General features: G+C 51.1%; 1 protein-coding gene across 1 annotated transcript in view; it reads right to left on the bottom strand.

Annotated features, from left to right (window-relative positions):
* The window catches only part of LOC140905793 (GTPase IMAP family member 8), a 44,510-nt gene that overhangs the window by 17,906 nt on the left and 5,991 nt on the right, over positions 1-20,613 (bottom strand). Inside the window, exon 2 of the mRNA XM_073329279.2 lies at positions 9,182-10,147. Within this exon, the coding sequence (XP_073185380.2) occupies positions 9,182-10,147 (966 nt within the window). The remainder of the gene's footprint in view (positions 1-9,181; positions 10,148-20,613) is intronic.

The raw sequence follows: 20,613 nt of genomic DNA, 5'->3' as shown, positions 1-20,613 counted from the left end.
CCACCGCTGCAGCCTCCCACTCTACAGGTCACTGGCCTGGTGACGGAGGAATAGGCCAATGGTCAGTTTCTAGGGTGAAGTGTCTTCCCTCTAAGTAGACCTTGAAGTATAAAGTAGCAAAAACCATTGCCAAGAACTCTAGGTCAGCCTGGGAATACTTAGGTTCCATTGGGGTGACAATATGGGATGCAAATATAACTGGACATCCCTTGTGAAGCAGAACTGTGCCCAGACCCCAATTGCATGCATCAGTGTGAATCACTACAGGCTTCCATGGATCAAAATGAACATGGGATTGGATCCAACAGAGGGCTTAATGCAGGGTTCAGAATCCTGTTTCCTTCTTTAGTCCAAACTGACTGGCCCTGGCCCTGGGTTAAATCCCACAGTGGCTTAGCATGGGGCAGAGCATGGCCACCTATGTATTGATCCAAGGAACGAACATAAACTGCTACAACCAGTGGGTAATGACAGCAAAGCAGCAGATTGTAACCATTCAGACATTGGTTTCATACCAATGGCTGACAGAGAATTCCCTAAAAACTCTACAGCATCTTTTGCTAATCTCCTTTTGGTTGCATTCCATTTTATGCTGATGTTGGGTTAGCACTTGGTCCAGAATAGCATTATGCTGAAGAAGGATCTTATCAAAGAAGAGAATGTCATACAAATAGCAACATGCACCTTGGATATTATCAAGGAGCTGAGAGAGCACTCTCTGAAACATCTGAGGAACTGAGACTAAGCCAAAAGGGAGTAGTTGATAGCAGTAAAACCCCCAAATGGCATGCTGGAAGTCAACAACAGCGGTGAACTTTCAGCCACAGGTATCTGCCAATAACTGGATTGGTAGTCCAACAAAGAGAAAATCTGGGATCTACTTACCTGGTACATCACCTCTTCAAAGGTTGGCAAATGAAACTGGTCACATTTTATATATTTATTATGTGCCCTAAAATCTATGGAGTCAAATGTCACCATTCTTCTTGTCTACCATCACTGTGGGTGAGCTCCAATCTGTTCACCTTTCCACCTTCCGAATGATACAGTTATCTTTCATGCACTGCAATTCTACTTGCATCTTGTCCACAAGTGCAGGAGGTAAATGACATGCAGCAGGTGCAAAGGCGGTGGCTTTCATATCCAGCTGCGGAGGATACACATATCCCATGGACAGAGCACCATCACCGTTAAATAAAAATGAACAATACAGATAGTAGGACAATAATGGAACAGAATTCACAGCACCACCTTTAACAATGTAAAACTTTGTTGTCAAGGCTATGCCGTTATCGAGCATAGTGGGTGCAGTTGTATGCTCTGTCTGCAAGGCATACCAACCGCAAGCTTTTATAATCACTGCAGCTGAGCAAATGTCCAGATTGTGAATTGACTCCGATGGAAGAACGTTAACTTCAGCACCTGTATCCACTGTGGACGTCAGTAGTTTACCATTGCTTCCTACCGTATGGGATACCATCTCCAGCACCCTGTCGCATGAGAAGATCATACTATAGGAACCATTGGTCCTATAAAGGGGTCCTGGTAAAGGTGGTGTCATGTGGCTCCATATGGACTTCAGGCTGCCGCACATCGCGAACCAGTGCACTGTGGCACACTCACGTGACGTGCCCTCCCTACCCCCAAGCCCAGCACACAGCAATTCTAGCTGGGCAGGCAGGGAAATTGGACAAGTGGCCAGTACTAACACAGCGGAAACAGTGAGGAGCTGGCAACGTTTGCTGCTGCGGCCACGGAGTGGGAGTAGACAGTATCGTATTACCCTAGTCAACACAACTAGGAGGAGCAGCTGATGGTTTAAGCATAGACACAAAATTAGCAGCCGTTTGAGACACAGAACCCCTTTCAGCCCAAGCCCTCTTAAATGAGCCACTCTTAGCAAACACAGAATCAAAAGTTAGCAATTCTAGCACCTTCAGCCAGTAACCGTTCACCCAGGCACTCATTGGCTACACCAGTCACAAAAATATCCCTGAGCATGATCATCATCATGCGCCCAAATTCACAGTCCTGGGCCAACCAATGCAAACAACATGCAAACTCATGTATGGTTTCGCTGGGCTGCTGGTGAGCTTCTGTGACGATGTGACTCAGCAGGGAGGGGGGAGTGTTGACCTGGGAATGTGCCCTGGGGATGGGAGACCTGAGAGCCTGTCACCTGAGCCAGGAGGGGGAGGGGGAGGTGACACCTCCGCCCAGGAATGTGAACAGAGGCTGCAGCAGGGAACCTGCTGGGTGGGTTTAGTTTCAGTTTGGGGGCTGGGGAGAGGAACACAGGGAACCCCAGGGCTGGGGTCTAAGCTCCCTGCTCCCCCAGAAGGACTTGACTGAGGGGTCCTGGTTGTACCCACAAGCTCTGTTTGGGACTGTTCCTGTTGTCCAATAAACCTTCTGTTTTACTGGCTGGCTGAGAGTCTCAGTGGATCCCAGGAAGAGGGGTGCAGGGCCTGGACTCCCCCACACTCCGTGACAACTGGTGGCAGCGGTGGGATGTACTGCACCCCGTGAACGGCGCTTCCTGCAGTAAGTGACTGGGGAGCAGTAAAACGAAGGGGAATTGACGGGGACCAGGCGTGCTGAAGATTCAGAGAGAGACGGTTTCGGGGGGCGGTTAACCCCTGGGAATGTGTGACCAGAGAGAAAGACTTTTGCAGTAACAGGGTCCCCCAGGGGATTGCAGCGAGCGGTCCCAGGGGCGGAGGAGTCTGCAGCTCGACCCTGGCAAAGAGTCGGTGACCTCAAGAAGGACGGGCACACGAGGGGCTTTTCCTGGAAACCGTGGGAAGCTGCCCGGCCTGCGAGTGGCCAGCAGGGAGATGTACGCTAAACGCCTGAAGAGCGACCTGGTGGAGCTGTGCAGGCAGAGGGGGCTGCGCATCGGGAGGTCCACCAAGGAACAGCTGATTGCCCAGCTGGAGGAGAGGGATCGCTTGGATGACCCGATCCCTGTCCCTGAGGGAAGCTGCCCGGGGGACGCAGCGTGGGCCCTGGGGCCTGACCGGGCTGGGAGGGGTCAGACTGCTGCTGAGGACATCCCGAGACCCTTCCTACCTATGTCCGGGGGAGGGGTTGGGGGAAGCCCAGCGAATACCGAGGGCACCCTGACCCCGGCACCCAGCAGGGGATCCTCCCGGCGGAGCTCCCCATCCCTGGAGCGGAGGCGGCTGGAATGGGAGAGGGAGATGAAAATGAGGGAGCTGGAGGATCATGAAAAACAACGTCAACATGAGCAGGAGGAGAAGGAGAAACAACGTCAACATGAGCGTCAGGAGAAGGAGAAACAACGTCAACATGAGCAGGAGGAGAAGGAGAGGGAGCGTCAGGAGAAGGAGAGGGAGCGTCAGGAGAAGGAGAGGGAGCGTCAGGAGAAGGAGAAACAAAGACAGCATGAACTGGAGCTGGCCAGGCTGAGGAGCAGTGGGGCCCCGGCTGCGGCTGCGGTGAGTGTGGGGGGACCCAAGACGGCAAGGAACTTTGATAAGTGCTTCCTGGCCCAGCGGAAGGAGGGGGAGGACATAGATAGCTTCCTGACGGCCTTTGAGAATGCCTGTGAGCTGCACAGGGTTGACCCTGCAGACAGGCTCCAGTTTCTCACCCCCTTACTGGACCCCAAAGCCGTGGAGGTGTACAGCCGGATGACAGGGCCGGAGGCAGGGGACTATGAACTGTTCAAGCAGGCCCTGCTCTGTGAGTTTGGGCTGACCCCCGAGATGTACCGGAGAAGGTTCCGGAGTCAGCGTAAAACGCCTGAGGTCACCTACCTACAACTGGCCAACCGGATGCAGGGGTATGCCCGCAAGTGGACAGCTGGGGCCCGAGCTAAAGAGGACCTGCTGGACCTAATCGTACTGGAGCAGCTGTATGAACAGTGCCCTTCCGACCTGAGGCTGTGGTTGGTGGACAAAAAGCTCGAGAACCCCCAGCACGCAGGGCAGCTGGCCGACGAGTTTGTGAACAGTCGGTCAGGGGGTAGCCGGGAGGAGCCCCAAAAGAACAGGCCCCCCCCGATGCAGAGAGAGAGTCACCAGGGGGCCTCCCAGCGGGGAAATAGGGAGAACCCCCTCCCAAGGGGAACGCCTGGCGTCGGGCCCCTCCGACCTGCTCGAGGGGACCAACGTGACCTGAGCTGCTATCACTGTGGCCAGAGAGGCCACGTACGGTCCCAGTGCCCCGGGCTCAGGGACAGACTGAGCAGACCCAACCTACCCAGGGTTAACTGGGTAGGGACCCAGCTGGACGAGGGGCAGACGACCCAGGAAAGGGGGCCTACCAGTTTACCACCTGCCCCGGAGGGAAGAGTACCCCAGGCCAGCTCCACCAGAGGGCTGGAGGCTCTGGACTCAGGGTGCTCAGTTTACAGGGTGGGCGCGGGGCTGTCCCTCCGGAGAGAGTGCCTTGTTCCCCTGGAGGTGGATGGGAGGAAGGTCAATGGATACTGGGATACGGGCGCGGAGGTGACGCTGGCCCGGCCCGAGGTGGTGGCCCCAGATCGGGTGGTGCCCAACACCTATCTGACCCTGACAGGGGTGGGCGGGACCCCATTTAAGGTGCCCGTGGCAAGGGTACACCTGAAATGGGGGGCCAAGGAGGGCCCCAAGGATGTGGGGGTACACCACCATTTGCCCACTGAAGTTTTGATGGGGGGAGACCTAGAGGACTGGCCAAGCAAGCCCCAGGCCGCCCTGGTTGTGACGCGTAGCCAGAGCCGGCGAGGGGCACTGCGCCCTGACCTCGGGGAGGGTATCACACCGGAGGCGCAGGACCCTACCCTGGTGGGGAGGGAGGGCCGAGGGGCACGGCTTAGAGAGGCGGAGGCCTCAGACCTGGCCAGCGAGAGGGAACCGGGCCCCGTCCCTGCCCCAGCTGCTGAGTTCCAGGCCGAGTTGAGGAAAGACCCCTCCTTGCGGAAGCTCAGGGACCTGGCCGACCTCAGGGTGGTACGGACCATGAGGAGAGGCTGCCAGGAGAGGTTCCTGTGGGAGAAGGGGTTCCTGTACCGAGAATGGGCTCCCACAAGGGAAGTAGAGTCCTGTGGGATCAGGAGGCAGCTGGTGGTCCCCCAGAAGTATCGCCGCAAGCTCCTGCACCTGGCCCATGACATCCCCCTCGCAGGGCACCAGGGAATCCGGCGCACCCGGCAGAGGTTGCTACAGAACTTTTACTGGCCCGGGGTCTTTACCACGGTCCGGCAGTATTGCCGATCCTGTGACCCCTGTCAGAGGGTGGGGAAGGCCCGGGACAAGGGGAAAGCGGCTTTGAGACCTTTGCCCATCATAGAGGAGCCTTTCCAGAAGGTGGCCATGGACATCGTGGGGCCTCTCAGCAAGACGACCCGGTCGGGGAAGAAATACATTCTGGTGGTGGTAGATTTTGCCACCCGCTACCCCGAGGCAGTGCCCTTAGCTTCCATTGAAGCAGACACCGTGGCCGATGCGCTCCTGACCATTTTCAGCCGAGTGGGGTTCCCCAAGGAAGTCTTGACAGACCAAGGCTCCAACTTCATGTCGGCCCTGCTCCGGTGCTTGTGGGAGAAATGTGGGGTCCGGCACAACTGGGCCTCAGCATATCACCCCCAGTCCAATGGGCTGGTGGAGAGGTTTAACGGGACGCTAAAGATGATGCTGAGAACCTTTATGAATCAGCACCCGCAGGATTGGGACAAGTACTTACCTCACCTGCTGTTCGCGTACAGGGAGGTGCCCCAGGAGTCTACCGGATTTTCGCCTTTCGAACTGTTATATGGCAGGAGGGTGAGGGGCCCCCTGGACCTGATGAGAGACGAATGGGAGGGGAAGGCCACTCCCGATGGAGAGTCAGTGGTGGAGTATGTCCTGATCTTCCGAGAGAGACTGGCTGAACTCATGGGCCTGGCCAGGGAGAATCTGGCCAGAGCCCAGAGGAAGCAGAAGGTCTGGTATGACCGCACGGCACGGGCCCGTGCCTACGCCACCGGGGATCAGGTGATGGTTCTCATCCCAGTGAGAAAGAACAAACTACAGGCCGCCTGGGAGGGCCCTTTCAAGGTCGTCAAGCAGCTCAATGAGGTAAACTATGTGGTGGAGCTGTCAAACCGGGCGCACCACCGCCGGGTGTACCATGTGAATATGATGAAGCCATATTATGCCAGGGGGAATGTGGTGTTGGCCGTGTGTGGACAGTGGGAAGAGCAGGGAGATGACCCTTTAGTAGATCTATTCCCTGGGACCAGAGCTGGTTTCCCCCTGGAAACAATTCCCCTCTCGGATCAGCTAACCCCTGCCCAGCAAGCTGAGGTCAGGGAGGTGCTGCATCCGTACCGACAGCTGTTTTCCAACCAGCCTGGACGCACTAATCTGACTGTCCACCGGGTGCAGACAGGGTCACACCCGCCGATAAGATGCTCCCCCTTCCGAGTCACAGGGAAAACTGCTCAGGACCTGGAAAGAGAGGTCCGGGACATGCTGGCTTTGGGGGTGATCCAGCCATCTGCCAGCCCTTGGGCCTCGCCGGTGGTGCTGGTCCCCAAAAAGGACGGGTCGGTCCGGTTCTGTGTGGACTATCGGAAGCTCAATGCCATCACTGTATCTGATGCCTACCCCATGCCCAGGCCGGACGAGCTCCTAGACAAGCTGGGAGGAGCTCGGTACCTCACCACCATGGACCTTACAAAGGGCTACTGGCAAGTGCCGCTGGATGCAGATGCCCGACTGAAATCGGCCTTTATCACCCCTCTGGGGCTCTATGAGTTCCTGACCCTGCCTTTCGGCCTCAAGGGAGCGCCGGCCACCTTCCAGCGCCTAGTGGACCAGCTCCTGAGGGGGATGGAGAGTTTTGCCGTGGCGTATATTGATGACATCTGTGTCTTTAGCCAGACCTGGGAGGACCACGTGTCCCAGGTTAGACAAGTGCTGGACCGACTCCAGGGGGCTGGGCTGACTGTAAAAGCGGAGAAGTGCAAGGTGGGGATGGCGGAAGTATCTTACCTGGGCCATCGGGTGGGGAGCGGCCGCCTAAAGCCGGAACCAGCCAAGGTGGAGGTGATCAGAGACTGGCCCGCTCCCCACACCAAAAAGCAGGTCCAAGCCTTTATTGGGATGGCAGGATACTACCGAAGATTTGTGCCCCACTTTAGCGCCATCGCCACCCCCATCACGGAGCTATGCAAGAAGGGGAAGCCAGACAAGGTGGTCTGGACCGAGCAGTGCCAGGAGGCTTTCCGGGCGCTGAAGGAGGCTCTGGTCAGTGGCCCAGTTCTGGCAAACCCAGACTTTGACAAGCCCTTTGTGGTGTTCACCGACGCCTCAGACACGGGACTGGGGGCGGTGTTAATGCAGGAGGATGAAAAGGGGGAGAGACACCCCATCGTGTACCTGAGCAAGAAGTTGCTACCCCGGGAGCAACACTACGCGGCCATCGAGAAGGAGTGCCTGGCCATGGTGTGGGCCCTCAAGAAACTAGAGCCCTATCTCTTCGGGCGACACTTCACTGTCTACACCGACCACTCTCCCCTGACCTGGCTGCACCAGATGAAAGGAGCCAACGCCAAGCTCCTGAGATGGAGCCTGCTCCTGCAGGATTACGACATGGACGTGGTCCACGTGAAGGGAAGTGCCAACCTGATAGCGGATGCGCTGTCCCGGAGAGGGGGCCCCGAACTTCCCCAGGTCACTGGTCAGCGTGACCCCGCTCAGTTCAGTCTCGAAGGGGGGAGAGATGTGACGATGTGACTCAGCAGGGAGGGGGGAGTGTTGACCTGGGAATGTGCCCTGGGGATGGGAGACCTGAGAGCCTGTCACCTGAGCCAGGAGGGGGAGGGGGAGGTGACACCTCCGCCCAGGAATGTGAACAGAGGCTGCAGCAGGGAACCTGCTGGGTGGGTTTAGTTTCAGTTTGGGGGCTGGGGAGAGGAACACAGGGAACCCCAGGGCTGGGGTCTAAGCTCCCTGCTCCCCCAGAAGGACTTGACTGAGGGGTCCTGGTTGTACCCACAAGCTCTGTTTGGGACTGTTCCTGTTGTCCAATAAACCTTCTGTTTTACTGGCTGGCTGAGAGTCTCAGTGGATCCCAGGAAGAGGGGTGCAGGGCCTGGACTCCCCCACACTCCGTGACAGCTTCAAAAACAAGTTTTCCTTTTTAAGAGACCAGAAGAGCCAGTGCTAAATCCTCACCGAGGCTCTGCACGGGGGCATGAATGGAGGACTTGGAGTCCGGGAGTCTGTCAAGAAAATCAGTGCCATCACAGCCTAAGCAGTTCTGCAGCAAGGGTAACCAAGCAACCAAGAGGGTTGCATGACCGGCACATAGTTCCAAAGTTCTGAATAAAATATTGCCAGTCAACAGCCAAAGGACGTGCAGGCAGCATGGGTTGCAGACCAGAAGCACCTATTGCAGGATATGCATGTAGTTATCAGTCAAAACACGCAACAGCCATGAACCAGGGAGGTCAGCAAGAGTCTGAATAGAACGTAACAGTCTGAAGAGCAGGTTTGTAGCCCCAGGGCCTGCCTGGCTGTGCACACCGAACGCTACGCACCCACACCACCTTTCCACAGCACGAACAGCAACACTGAGTTCAGGGAGCAGAAACCAGGAAACCAACAGGAACAGGAAGCAGGAAGGTCCCACAAACCCCAGTCATCGCAAGCCCCAAGCTCCACAGCTCTGTCTCCTCGCCAGCGGTGCAAGTAACTTTTATTTGTCCCCGGTATGGGGAGGGGCTAAGGGGGGCACATGACCTCCCCACGTGACCCTCCATGTGACTCTGCCCCACCCCCAGCCTGGGGTCCCCATGCTCTTCCCCTCCCCTCCCCACCCCACGTTACTGGGGGCAGGACTTGGGGTGGTACAGCTGCCGGAGGAGAAGAAGGTAGGCCAGGAACTTACCGTTATACTAATAATTAAAACATAATCCAATTATTTATAATTAATTTATAATTTATAATTAATAAATACCTCGCTCTCATATAGCCTTTTTCATTAGTCGGTTTCAAATCACTTTCTAAAGGTGATCAGTGTCATAATTACAGTCCTGGGATTTCAATCTGCTGAAGGGCTGAGTGCCTTTGGCAAGGTGCCAGACCCCTCAGTACTCAGCCCCTCACTAGTCCAGATTCCCCTAAATACCGCAGAACTTTGTTTAGGTCCCACTTGCACAGGAGTAAGTATACTTAAATATGCAAACACAGAGGTAATCTCATTACCGTCATTGCTTCCTTCTTCCCTTGTTTTCCCTTTTCCTTGTAGTACTTCTGTATTTCTTTCAGCAGGTTTTCTTCCTGTTCTGCCTCTCTGGCTCTTTGAGCTTCTGACAGCGTTTCTAAAGCTTGATATACAGTCTCGCCTAGTCTTAGATGTATTTCCTTTATTTCCTCTGGCCTTGACTTTAAGCCTTCCTTTATATTTTTATATTTCTCCTTGAAGTGATGTATTATATCTTTTACCTTTTCTTCCTCTAGTTCTCTGTATATTTTCTCAAATTCCCTCTCCTGTTGTTCAGTCTTCTCTTTGGCATATTTGTACATCTCATTGCTGTAAGATCGGCCTCCATTCCCCTGCACCATTTCCTCAATCACTTTCCTCAGTTCATTAATCTGCTCATCCCTTTCTGTGCCAGTTGCTTTATTGTTCAAAGCGCAGCATCGGTTCCCACAAACATTAATCAACTTCCGAAGATCTTGGTTATCCAAGTCTCTTATATAATCATTCAGTGAGTCACCTTCTAAGTCTTCTTTCCGGGTGAATAAGACAACCATGTACCTCATTGCTTCAGCCCCAAAAATCTCTCGTATTCGACTGACTGCTGCCGTATCATCTTCAGTGTAACAGCCCAGCTGTGTAACCAGCACCAGAGCATGGGGGCCTGGGCAGGAGAGCATGATACAGCGAGCGATCTCACAGGCAGATGCTTCATCAGGGGCCTTTGTATCAAAAATATCAGGAGTATCGATAACCACAACCTCCCTCCCATCCCATGTTACCCTCTCTTTAGCACAAGTCTCAGTTACTGACTTTTTTACCATGAGCTTGGACTCAAACTTTCTCTCGCCAAGGATGGTGTTTCCTGTCGCACTTTTCCCAGCTCCACTTTTACCAACGAGGACAATTCTCAGTTCACGTCCTCCAGGGTCTTGACCATCAGTATGTGAATCTGTGGGAAAAAAATGAGATTCAGAACATCATTGCACAGGTAATAAGGTAACAATGGAGAGACTGCAGCTGTGAGGATAACTGTTAATGCATACTTCAGCTCAACTCTCTTGCTCCTAATGGAGTTCAAAATGGTGACACCCTGTATGAGTCAACCCAAACGAAAAGAAAAGTACAAATGTACATCATGTACAAATGATGCAAGTTTAACTATTTACATGGTGTTTTTTGTTGGGATGTTTTCACATGAAACACAAATCTTCTTGGAGAACCCCTTTTATGTCTCTACCTGATTTCCTTTCAGCCACCCAGTAGGGGCCTCTTCCAGTGAACCTTGAGCTCTGTCTGTTGTTCCTGTGAAATCTGCTGTCTGGGATAGGCCCTGTCCATTCTATTCTATTCTAATGGGGAACTCATTACTATCACAACTCTTCCAGCCTCAGCTTCCACAGTTACATTCTGAGGTTCTGGTGGGCAACCATCCTGACATTCTGTCCCCGTGATGTCTTCGCAGATGTTCCTCATGGATAACTTTAAGCTTAGGCCTGGGTTCCAACTGTATTCTGAACGCCACTTAATTTATTTGTGTTAGTACTGTGTAGGGTGCCTCCCAAGGTTTGTGCAGCTGAGGGCTCCTAATATTCACTCTGCTAAGATTGTGGAACTGGATCCCCCCTTAAACATCTCCCCACATGACCTTCAATTACAGAGTTTTTTTCAGTTTGTCAGAGGCTGCCCTCACATTTGCTCTAGCAAAGTTATGAACTCTTTCTATTCTGGGTTGTAGGTGTAGGGTTTCTACATAGTCCAGATGGTTCAAATCCCTCTGTTCCTCTTCAGGGACTCCATTCTAGAGGTTTGCTGGGGTGCTGAGCTCCTGCCCAAACATGAGGAGTTCTGGGGTACGCTTTGAACTCTCATAGCCTGCTGTTCTATCAGCCATCACAAGGAATGGGACATGCTGGTGTCCATCCATTTGGTGTGTTGTTCAACAGTAGCCAGCTGAGCCCACAGCATCCTATTGAACCTTCCCCCCCTCCACCCCCAAAAGACTGTGTGTGTGCTGGGGTGGGGTGAGTTGGGGATCCTTAGAGTCTCACAAACCTGCTGAAACACTTTGGAGTCACAGTTTCTCCTTTGATCCATGCAGTGGCGGATTAGCCAATGGGCCCCTGGGCCCCATCCAATTAGGGGGCCTGGAAAAATGGGCACCCCACCCCCAGGAGACAAGCGCCAGGGCAGGTCAGGGGAAGTCTTCGCGCCCTGCCCCTACTCCCTGGAAGCAGTGCTGGATGGAGTGGGGGAAGCCGATGTGCCCCTACCCCGCTCTGCTCCCTGGCAGGAGCGCTGGGCAGGCAGGGTGGGGCAGGGGAAGCCCCTGCTCCCTGACTCCGCTATGCTCCCTGGCAGAAGCTCCAGACAGCAGGGGATGCCCCAGCACCGGGACCCCATCTGCAGCCATGAGACTAGAGGAGCTCTAGCTCCTTGCCTCAGCCTCAGGGCTGGGGAAACTGTCACTCCCTGCTGCAGCCCCAGGGAGCAAACGGGGGGCTGCAGTGTGCGGGGGCAGAATGGGGCAGGACCGTGGGTAGAACAAGGGTGGGGCCGTCGGAGAAGGGAGAGAACGGTGTGAGGCCCTGAGCAGGGCTGCAGGTGGAAGGGGCAGAATAGGGGTGGGACAGTGGGCAGCAGGTGTGGGGAGGGGTCCCCCACTTGCTCTGGCCCAGGGCCCCACGGAACCTTAATCTGCCCCTAGATTCCTGTGCAACTCACTTGGGACCCCAGATCTGGTGAAGAATTCATTCACTAGAACCCCTGCTACCGTCACAGCCTCTGGATTGCACATTGGATAAGCCTCAGGCCATTTTGTGAAGTATCTGTCACTACCAGCAAATACTGATTGCCAGCATCTGTGTCAGGCAGAGGCCCCAGCTCACCGACAGCAATGCACTCCCTTGGTGCTCGAGATACTGCTGCAAAGGGCCCTCCCTGTGTTAGGGGCGGCTGCTGTAAGACTTGCGGACTGATAGACCCACCCCATTTGTGAGCCTAATGATGAGAAATTGGATAAAAGTATATACAATATTCTAAGCACATGTAACAGGAAATGATGATGGCAAAAAGGTACAAAAAAGGGAGACAGAAAGACACATTAGCCCAAATGAAAAGGTCTCCTGCTAGAGATTCATAGATTCCAAGGCCTGAAGGGACCATTGTGATCATCTAATCTGACCCCTTCTGACAGGTAGAGGGCTGGGTTTACCAGTGGTGTCACCTAGTGGTTAGGTCACTGGGCCTCCACTCCCCACAAACCTCATCTTCAACAACAACTCTTGCTGACATACCCTCCAATTGGGTCACCAATTCATGCCCCTTTCTGGAGTAACAGAGTTCAAAAAAATATACAGAGTCCCAAGGCCCTACCTGTGATGAGGATGTAAGTCCACCTCCTGACCCCTATAGGTGGACTTACATCCCCCCCTTGCTTCGGGGCTTTGAATGTCTCTACTCTCTCCTTACTTCTGAGAGGGCTGCTTCCGAGGGCATAAACCTCCCTTCCCTGTGATAAGGACCTGGGCCCTCTCTCTTCAATGGGCTCCAACCCAGGGCCCTATGAGAGGCAACAGTATCAAGGACCCTGGAGCACCTCAAGGGTGCCTCCTTTGGCCACTTCCTACCATTCGCCTCCCCTAAAAGACTCAAAGTTCAACATAAGAGAGGAGAAATCCAGCTGGGCTCAGCTGGTAGCCTCTTCCTGAGAGTGAAAGCTTCTGCAGTTCCCCCATGGAGCTCTCAGTGTACGGGGAGACTTTGGCAAACCAGTAAAGTGCCTGAAACCACTATGGCTTATTGCTAAAAGCAGCCAAGTCAGCAGGCTGTAAATTAGCCAAGTCAGCAGGCTTGGCTTAACCAAGGCAGGAGGGGGTGCCACAGAAAGGGCAGCTTGACCCCGCCTCCTTCCTGATACGAATTGTGTGGAAGTGGCTGATACATGCATTTTCGAAGAGCAGGATGTGCCCCAGGAATGTCTATTGGGGCCTCAAGGCTGCAAACTCTGGAAAACCCCACACCTGGTTAATCGATAATCAGAAGGAACCTCTTGCTTGACTATTGAAACTGCTTACTTAACAAGTTTGCTTTAAGGGACATATCATTCTATTACTAATGTATAAATAAGGGGAAAAAGTTTGAGGTCGGGGGGACTCTTCAGGACTGGACTCTCCCTCTGGATGCATCTTGTGTTCCCCAGCGGCAGACAGGCTGCTGCTGTGCCACTCGAGAGCCACACTCAGCTTTGGTAATTATCAAGGGTTGTGGGTGTTTTACTAACCTCTTGCGGACGTGTGTATGGGGCTTGAGACTAAGTAAAGTTTAGCTTTAAGTGAAAGCACTCTTGTGTTGTCCTGTTTGTGCCAGCCATCGACTGGTCGGACGGCCGTGTCTCCCCTGATTTATTTCCTGACACCACCTCGCACAGAGTAAAAGTTACCAAGAGCTTTAGGTTGAAAGAACCCCGGGTAACATAAGGATAGGTCTGTCTACTTCTGAGCTGTCTGGCTCCTTTTTATGCTCCTCCTCCAGCAGGAGCAGATTGTACAGGTGGTGGGGGCAGAGTCACCTGTGCCCAGAACTTCTCCTTAACTCCTTCAGTTCCAGTGTGGAACCATATACCCCATCAGACCACTGTGTAACACAGGCCATAGAATCCTCCCAAAATAATTCCTTACCACAGATCTTTTAGAAAAACATCCAACCTTGATTTTAAAATTACCAAATTCCTGTGAGCAACTTAAAGAAGTATGGGCTGGATGAATGGACTATAAGGTGAATAGAAAGCTGGCTAGATCGTCGGGCTGAATGGGTAGTGATCAATGGCTCCATGTCTAGTTGGCAGCCAGTATCAAGCGGAGTGCCCCAAGGGTCGGTCCTGGGGCCGGTTTTGTTCAATATCTTCATAAATGATCTGGAGGATGGCGTGGATTGCACCCTCAGTAAGTTTGCAGATGACAATATACTGGGAGGAGAGGTAGATATGCTGGAGGGCAGGGATAGGATACAGAGGGACTAGACAATTTAGAGGATTGGGCCAAAAGAAATCTGATGAGGTTCAACAAAAACAAGTGCAGAGTCATAGAATCATAGAATTGGAAGGGACCTCTGGAGGTCATCTAGTCCAACCCCCTGCCCAGAGCAGGACCAATCCCAACTAAATCATCCCAGCCAGGGCTTTGTCAAGCCTGACCATAAAAACTTCTAAGGAAGGAGATTCTACCACCTCCCTAGGTAACGCATTCCAGTCCTGCACTTAGGACGGAAGAACCCAATGCACTGCTACAGATAGGGACCAAATGGCTAGGCAGCAGTTCTGCAGAAAAGGACCTAGGGGTTACAGTGGATGAGAAGCTGGATATGAGTCAACAGTGTGCCCTTGTTGCCAAGAAGGCCAGTGGCATTTTGGGTTGTATAAGAAGGGGCATTTCCAGCAGGTTGAGGGACATGATCATTCCCCTCTATTTGGCATTGGTGAGGCCTCATCTGGAGTACTGTGTCCAGTTTTGGGCCCCACACCACAAGAAGTATGTGGATAAATTGGAAAGAGTCCAGTGGAGGGCAACAAAAATGATTAGGGGGCTGGAGCACATGACTTATGAGGAGAGGCTGAGGGAACTGGGATTATTTAGTCTGCAGAAGAGAAGAATGAGGGGGGATTTGATAGCTGAGGGGGGATTTGATAGCTGCGTTCAGCTACCTGAAAGGGGGTTCCAAAGAGGATGGATTTCGACTGGTGAGGTTTGCGATGGTCCTTACCTCCTGAGGGAGTTCATTTACCATCTGAGACCAGCCTCCCAGAAAGTTCTGTCTACTGCACACATGTTTTTCCTTATTGTAGAGAGTTCCATTGTGCCAGAGGAGCAAAGCTGTTTGACCATAGTCTTCATCCCAGAGCTAGAGGCTCCTTTACATGTTCTATGCCCTGGGGCCAAGCTATGGAACACCTTGAAGAGAAGGACTGAGATCTTGAACTTGATTCAATATTCTGTGGAGAGAGCAGAGGGCAGGTGTGATGTGCTTACAGTAGCCCATGTTGCTGAGGAGATGCACTGCAGCATTCTGTACTGATTGGCATTTCCTAAGTGCTGAAGGTTTCATGCCCAGGTATATCACATTGCTGTAATCCAGCTGAGAGGTGATGGGAGTAAGGATAATAGACCTGGGGGGTGCAAGTGGTGTTGTCTCCGATCCTCCCAGTCAAGGGTAAGGGCCCAGGCAGAGGTGGTAGATGTGGTATATCTTGACTTTAGTAAGGCTTTTGATACTGTCTCACATAACTTTCTGATAAATAAACTAGGGAAATACAACCTAGATGGAGCTACTATAAAGTGAGTGCATAACTAGTTGGAAAACTGTTCCCAGAGAGTATTTATCAGTGGTTCACAGTCAAGCTGGAAGGGCCTTTGAGTGGGGTCCTGCAGGGATCAGTTCTGGGTCTGGTTCTATTCATATATCTTCATCAGTTATTTGGATATTGTCATAGAGAGTACACTCATAAAGTTTGCAAAAGATACCAAAATGAAAGGGTTGTCAGTGCTTTGAAGGATAGGATAAAATTCAAAATGATCTGGACAAACTGGAGAAAAGGTCTGAATGAAATAGAATTAAATTCAATAAGTACTCCACTTTGGAAGGAACAATCAGATGCACACACACAAAATGGGAAGTGACTGCCTAGGAAGGAGTACTGCGGAAAGGGATCTGGGGGTCATAGTGAACCACCAGCTAAATATGAGTCAACAGTGTAACACAGTTCACAAAAAGTAAACATCATTCTGGGATGTATTAGCAGGAGTGTTGTAAGCAAGACACAAGAATTGATTCTTCTGCTCTTCTCCGCACTGATTAGGCCTCAACTCGAGTATTGTGTCCAGTTCTGGGTGCCACATTTCAGGAAAGATGTGGACAAGTTGGAGAAAGTCCAGAGAAGAGCAATAAAAATGATGAAAGGTCTAGAAAACATGATCTATGAGGGTAGATTGAAAAAAAATGGGTTTGTTTAGTCTGGAGAAGAGAAGTCTGAGAGGGGACATGATAACAGTTTTCAAGTAAGGTTGTTACCAGGAGGAGGCAGAAAAAATGTTCTTCTTAACTTATGAGGGTAGGAGGAGAAGCAATGGGCTTAAATAGCAGCAAGGCAGGTTTAGGTTGGATATTAGGAAAAAACCTGCTAACTGTCAGGGTGGTTAAGCAGTGGAATAAAATGCCTACGGAGATTATGGAAACTCCATCATAAGAGATTTTTAATAGTCGGTTAGACAAACCCCTGTCAGGAATGGTCTAGATAATACGTAGTCCTGCCCTGAGTGCAGGAGACTGGACTAGATGACCTCTCAAGGTCCCTTCCAGTCCTATGATTCTTAGACTCTATGAAAGCTTGAACGACTGAGGTCAGGTGATTGTCTGCCAGGATGGGACGAAGTCTCCTAGACAATGGTAAAGCTAATATGGGGTGGGAAAGCAACCCTCCCACTCCCCCGGCCGCCTTTAGGTGTATGTGTCATGCTTGTTCAAGGTATATGGCATGAATTTTCACACAGGGGCAGAAAGCAAGCCCACCCCACCCTCACACAGCAATGGTAGCTCCTGTGGTTGGGCCTTTCTCTCCCTCCAGGCATTGCAACATGGAGCACAGGGTCACATGGTGCTGTGAACCCATTCACTATATCATAATGCCAACCACGCATATTTGGCCTGGCTGTCCCTCTGTCATGATAGGGGGGAGGCCAGGCGAAATCTGAATAGCACCGTGACTCTGTGCACCAAGCCACAATGCCAGAAGTGGGAAGCCAGACTCCCCCCTGCATGGGCTGGAGCCGCTGCTGCTGGGGGAGTGCAGGTGATCTCACTCTCCAGCCTACGACCAGTGACTCATCTCCCTCCTTGTTCCAAAACCTGGCTCTGCCACTGCTCCTAGTTTATTGGAGATGACAGCATTACTTACAGATGCTGCTATGTGAGAGCTTAGCATTAACAAGAAATCTATGAGTGCTCCTGTCATAAACATACAGCTAAGGGGCGCATACAATCCCTCCTGAGCAGCTGTACTAAATTCTTACCTGTAAGGGGTTAAGAAGCTCAAATAACCTTGTTGGCACCTGAACAAAAGGACCAATAAGGTAAGAAGATACTTTCAAATGGTGGTGGGGGGGTGTTTGTGCTCTCTTTGTTGTTCCCTCTCTAAACGGAGAGAGAGACCAGGCAGGAAAAAACATCTCCTGAAAACTTACCTGAAAAGAGAATCTAAGCTTACAGACATGGTAAGCAAGGGCAAGGAAATGTGTTAGATTATCTTTTGTTTTAGCTTGTGAATTTTTCCTATGCTTAGAGGGAGTTTTATTCCTTTTTTTTTTTGTAACTTTGAAGCTGAGCCTAGAGGGGAATCCTCTGTGTTTTAAATCTTTTTATTACCCTGTAAAGTTACCTTCCATCCTGATTTTGCAGGTGTGATTCTCTACTTTTTTATAAATAAAATTATTCTTCAAAGAACCTGATGGAGTGGTCTGTGCTCACATTGTAACCAATTGGTTGGTATATTATTCTCAAGCCTTCCCAGGAAAGGAGGTGAAGGGGTTTGGGGGAATATTTTGGGGGAACAGGGCCTCTAAGTCACCCTTTTCCTGAATTTTTGTAAATCACTTGGTGGTGGCAGTAATACCATTCAAAGACAAGGAAAGGAATTGTACCTTGGGGAACTTTTAACCTAAGCTGGTAGAACATAAGTTTAGGGGGTCTTCCAAGAGGGTCCCCACATCTGTACCCCAGAGTTCAGAGTGGGGAGGGAATCCTGACAGCTCCTAAACTACAGATTGAACCGACCAATTGTGGTGTGAACCTTCAACCAAAGGAGGCTTCGCCATGACTTCAAACTCTTCAAAATGCAGTCCTCTGCTCACCAAGGTCATCTCTGTCTTGCTTGAGTTCAGCATGCAAAGGATAGCTAGAGCTGTGTGGCATTTGCATGTTGGTGGCACTTTAGCCCATTTCATTTGACCAGTTCACTTAAAGGCTTCAGGTGGATGTTCAAAAGGACAAGAGAGAGAACTGATCCCATCAGGGATTCCACAAGTGAGGAATCAAGGGGTGGAGGTGCCATTTCTCATTACTACTCATTGGATGTATATATATCTATATCTATATCTGTAATGTGTTGCGAAGTTATGTTAACTATATATATGTTCTGCTTTTCCTACAATTCTGTTCACCCATATCAATATCCCCCCACACTTGGTATGAGTACTCAAAATATGAGATGGGAGAATATAGGGAGGTACCAAGGACAAAGCTGGCACAAACTAGTTGGTTAAACTTAACCTTTATGTAACATGTAAAAAGTTTTGTAACTTGTAAAAATCAGACTATAAACACTATGAGCTGAAGTGCATATGCTTGAATTACAAGCTCTGGGTAAGATGAAAATGCTGCGAGATAAGAATTGATTCCTGGACGGAGGATATCATAGAATCATAGAATCATAGAATATCAGGGTTGGAAGGGACCCCAGAAGGTCATCTAGTCCAACCCCCTGCTCAAAGCAGGACCAATTCCCAGTTAAATCATCCCAGCCAGGGCTTTGTCAAGCCTGACCTTAAAAACCTCGAAGGAAGGAGATTCTACCACCTCCCTAGGTAACGCATTCCAGTGTTTCACCACCCTCTTAGTGAAAAAGTTTTTCCTAATATCCAATCTAAACCTCCCCCACTGCAACTTGAGACCATTACTCCTCGTTCTGTCATCTGTTACCATTGAGAACAGTCTAGAGCCATCCTCTTTGGAACCCCCTTTCAGGTAGTTGAAAGCAGCTATCAAATCCCCCCTCATTCTTCTCTTCTGCAGGCTAAACAATCCCAGCTCCCTCAGCCTCTCCTCATAACTCATGTGTTCCAGTCCCCTAATCATTTTTGTTGCCCTTCGCTGGACTCTCTCCAATTTATCCACATCCTTCTTGAAGTGTGGGGCCCAAAACTGGACACAGTACTCCAGATGAGGCCTCACCAATGTCGAATAGAGGGGAACGATCACGTCCCTCGATCTGCTCGCTATGCCCCTACTTATACATCCCAAAATGCCATTGGCCTTCTTGGCAACAAGGGCACACTGCTGACTCATATCCAGCTTCTCGTCCACTGTCACCCCTAGGTCCTTTTCTGCAGAACTGCTGCCTAGCCATTCGGTCCCTAGTCTGTAGCTGTGCATTGGGTTCTTCCGTCCTAAGTGCAGGACCCTGCACTTATCCTTATTGAACCTCATCAGATTCCTTTTGGCCCAATCTTCCAATTGGTCTAGGTCCTTCTGTATCCTATCCCTCCCCTCCAGCGTATCTACCACTCCTCCCAGTTTAGTATCATCCGCAAATTTGCTGAGAGTGCAATCCACACCATCCTCCAGATCATTTATGAAGATATTGAATAAAACCGGCCCCAGGACCGACCCTTGGGGTACTCCACTTGATACCGGCTGCCAACTAGACACAGAGCCATTGATCACTACCCGTTGAGCCCGACAATTTAGCCAGCTTTCTACCCACCTTATAGTGCATTCATCCAGCCCATACTTCCTTAACTTGCTGACAAGAATACTATGGGAGACCGTGTCAAAAGCTTTGCTAAAGTCAAGAAACAATACATCCACTGCTTTCCCTTCATCCACAGAACCAGTAATCTCATCATAAAAGGCGATTAGATTAGTCAGGCATGACCTTCCCTTGGTGAATCCATGCTGGCTGTTCCTGATCACTTTCCTCTCATGCAAGTGCTTCAGGATTGATTCTTTGAGGACCTGCTCCATGATTTTTCCAGGGACTGAGGTGAGGCTGACTGGCCTGTAGTTCCCAGGATCTTCCTTCTTCCCTTTTTTAAAGATTGGCACTACATTAGCCTTTTTCCAGTCATCCGGGACTTCCCCGGTTCGCCACGAGTTTTCAAAGATAATGGCCAGTGGCTCTGCAATCACAGCCGCCAATTCCTTCAGCACTCTCGGATGCAACTCGTCCGGCCCCATGGACTTGTGCACGTCCAGCTTTTCTAAATAGTCCCTAACCGCCTCTATCTCCACAGAGGGCTGGCCATCTCTTCCGCATTTTGTGATGCCCAGCGCAGCAGTCTGGGAGCTGACCTTGTTAGTGAAAACAGAGGCAAAAAAAAAAAAAGCAGGATATGTACGTCTCCTTTTTGTACTGTACTGTTTTGTCTTCAGACAATACATTTGGCTGAGTTCAGCTATTTGCATTTTTAAGAACAAACCGTGAGTTGTAGTCTAACAATTGGCTACACCTTTTAGTCAATACTCTCAAACCATTTTAGCACATTACCTTGGTCCCCTGCCACCTCATCATGGCAAAAGAACAGTATCTCATGGTCAACAGTACAGAATGCTGCAGAGAAGTCCAGAAGGATGAGAATGGATGTCTGTCCT

Source organism: Lepidochelys kempii, chromosome 2, assembly GCF_965140285.1.
Source record: "Lepidochelys kempii isolate rLepKem1 chromosome 2, rLepKem1.hap1, whole genome shotgun sequence".
In the NCBI taxonomy this organism is placed as follows: Eukaryota; Metazoa; Chordata; order Testudines; family Cheloniidae; genus Lepidochelys; species Lepidochelys kempii.
The sequence above is the reverse complement of the archived record's forward strand: the minus strand, read 5'-3'. Positions and strand labels throughout refer to the sequence as shown.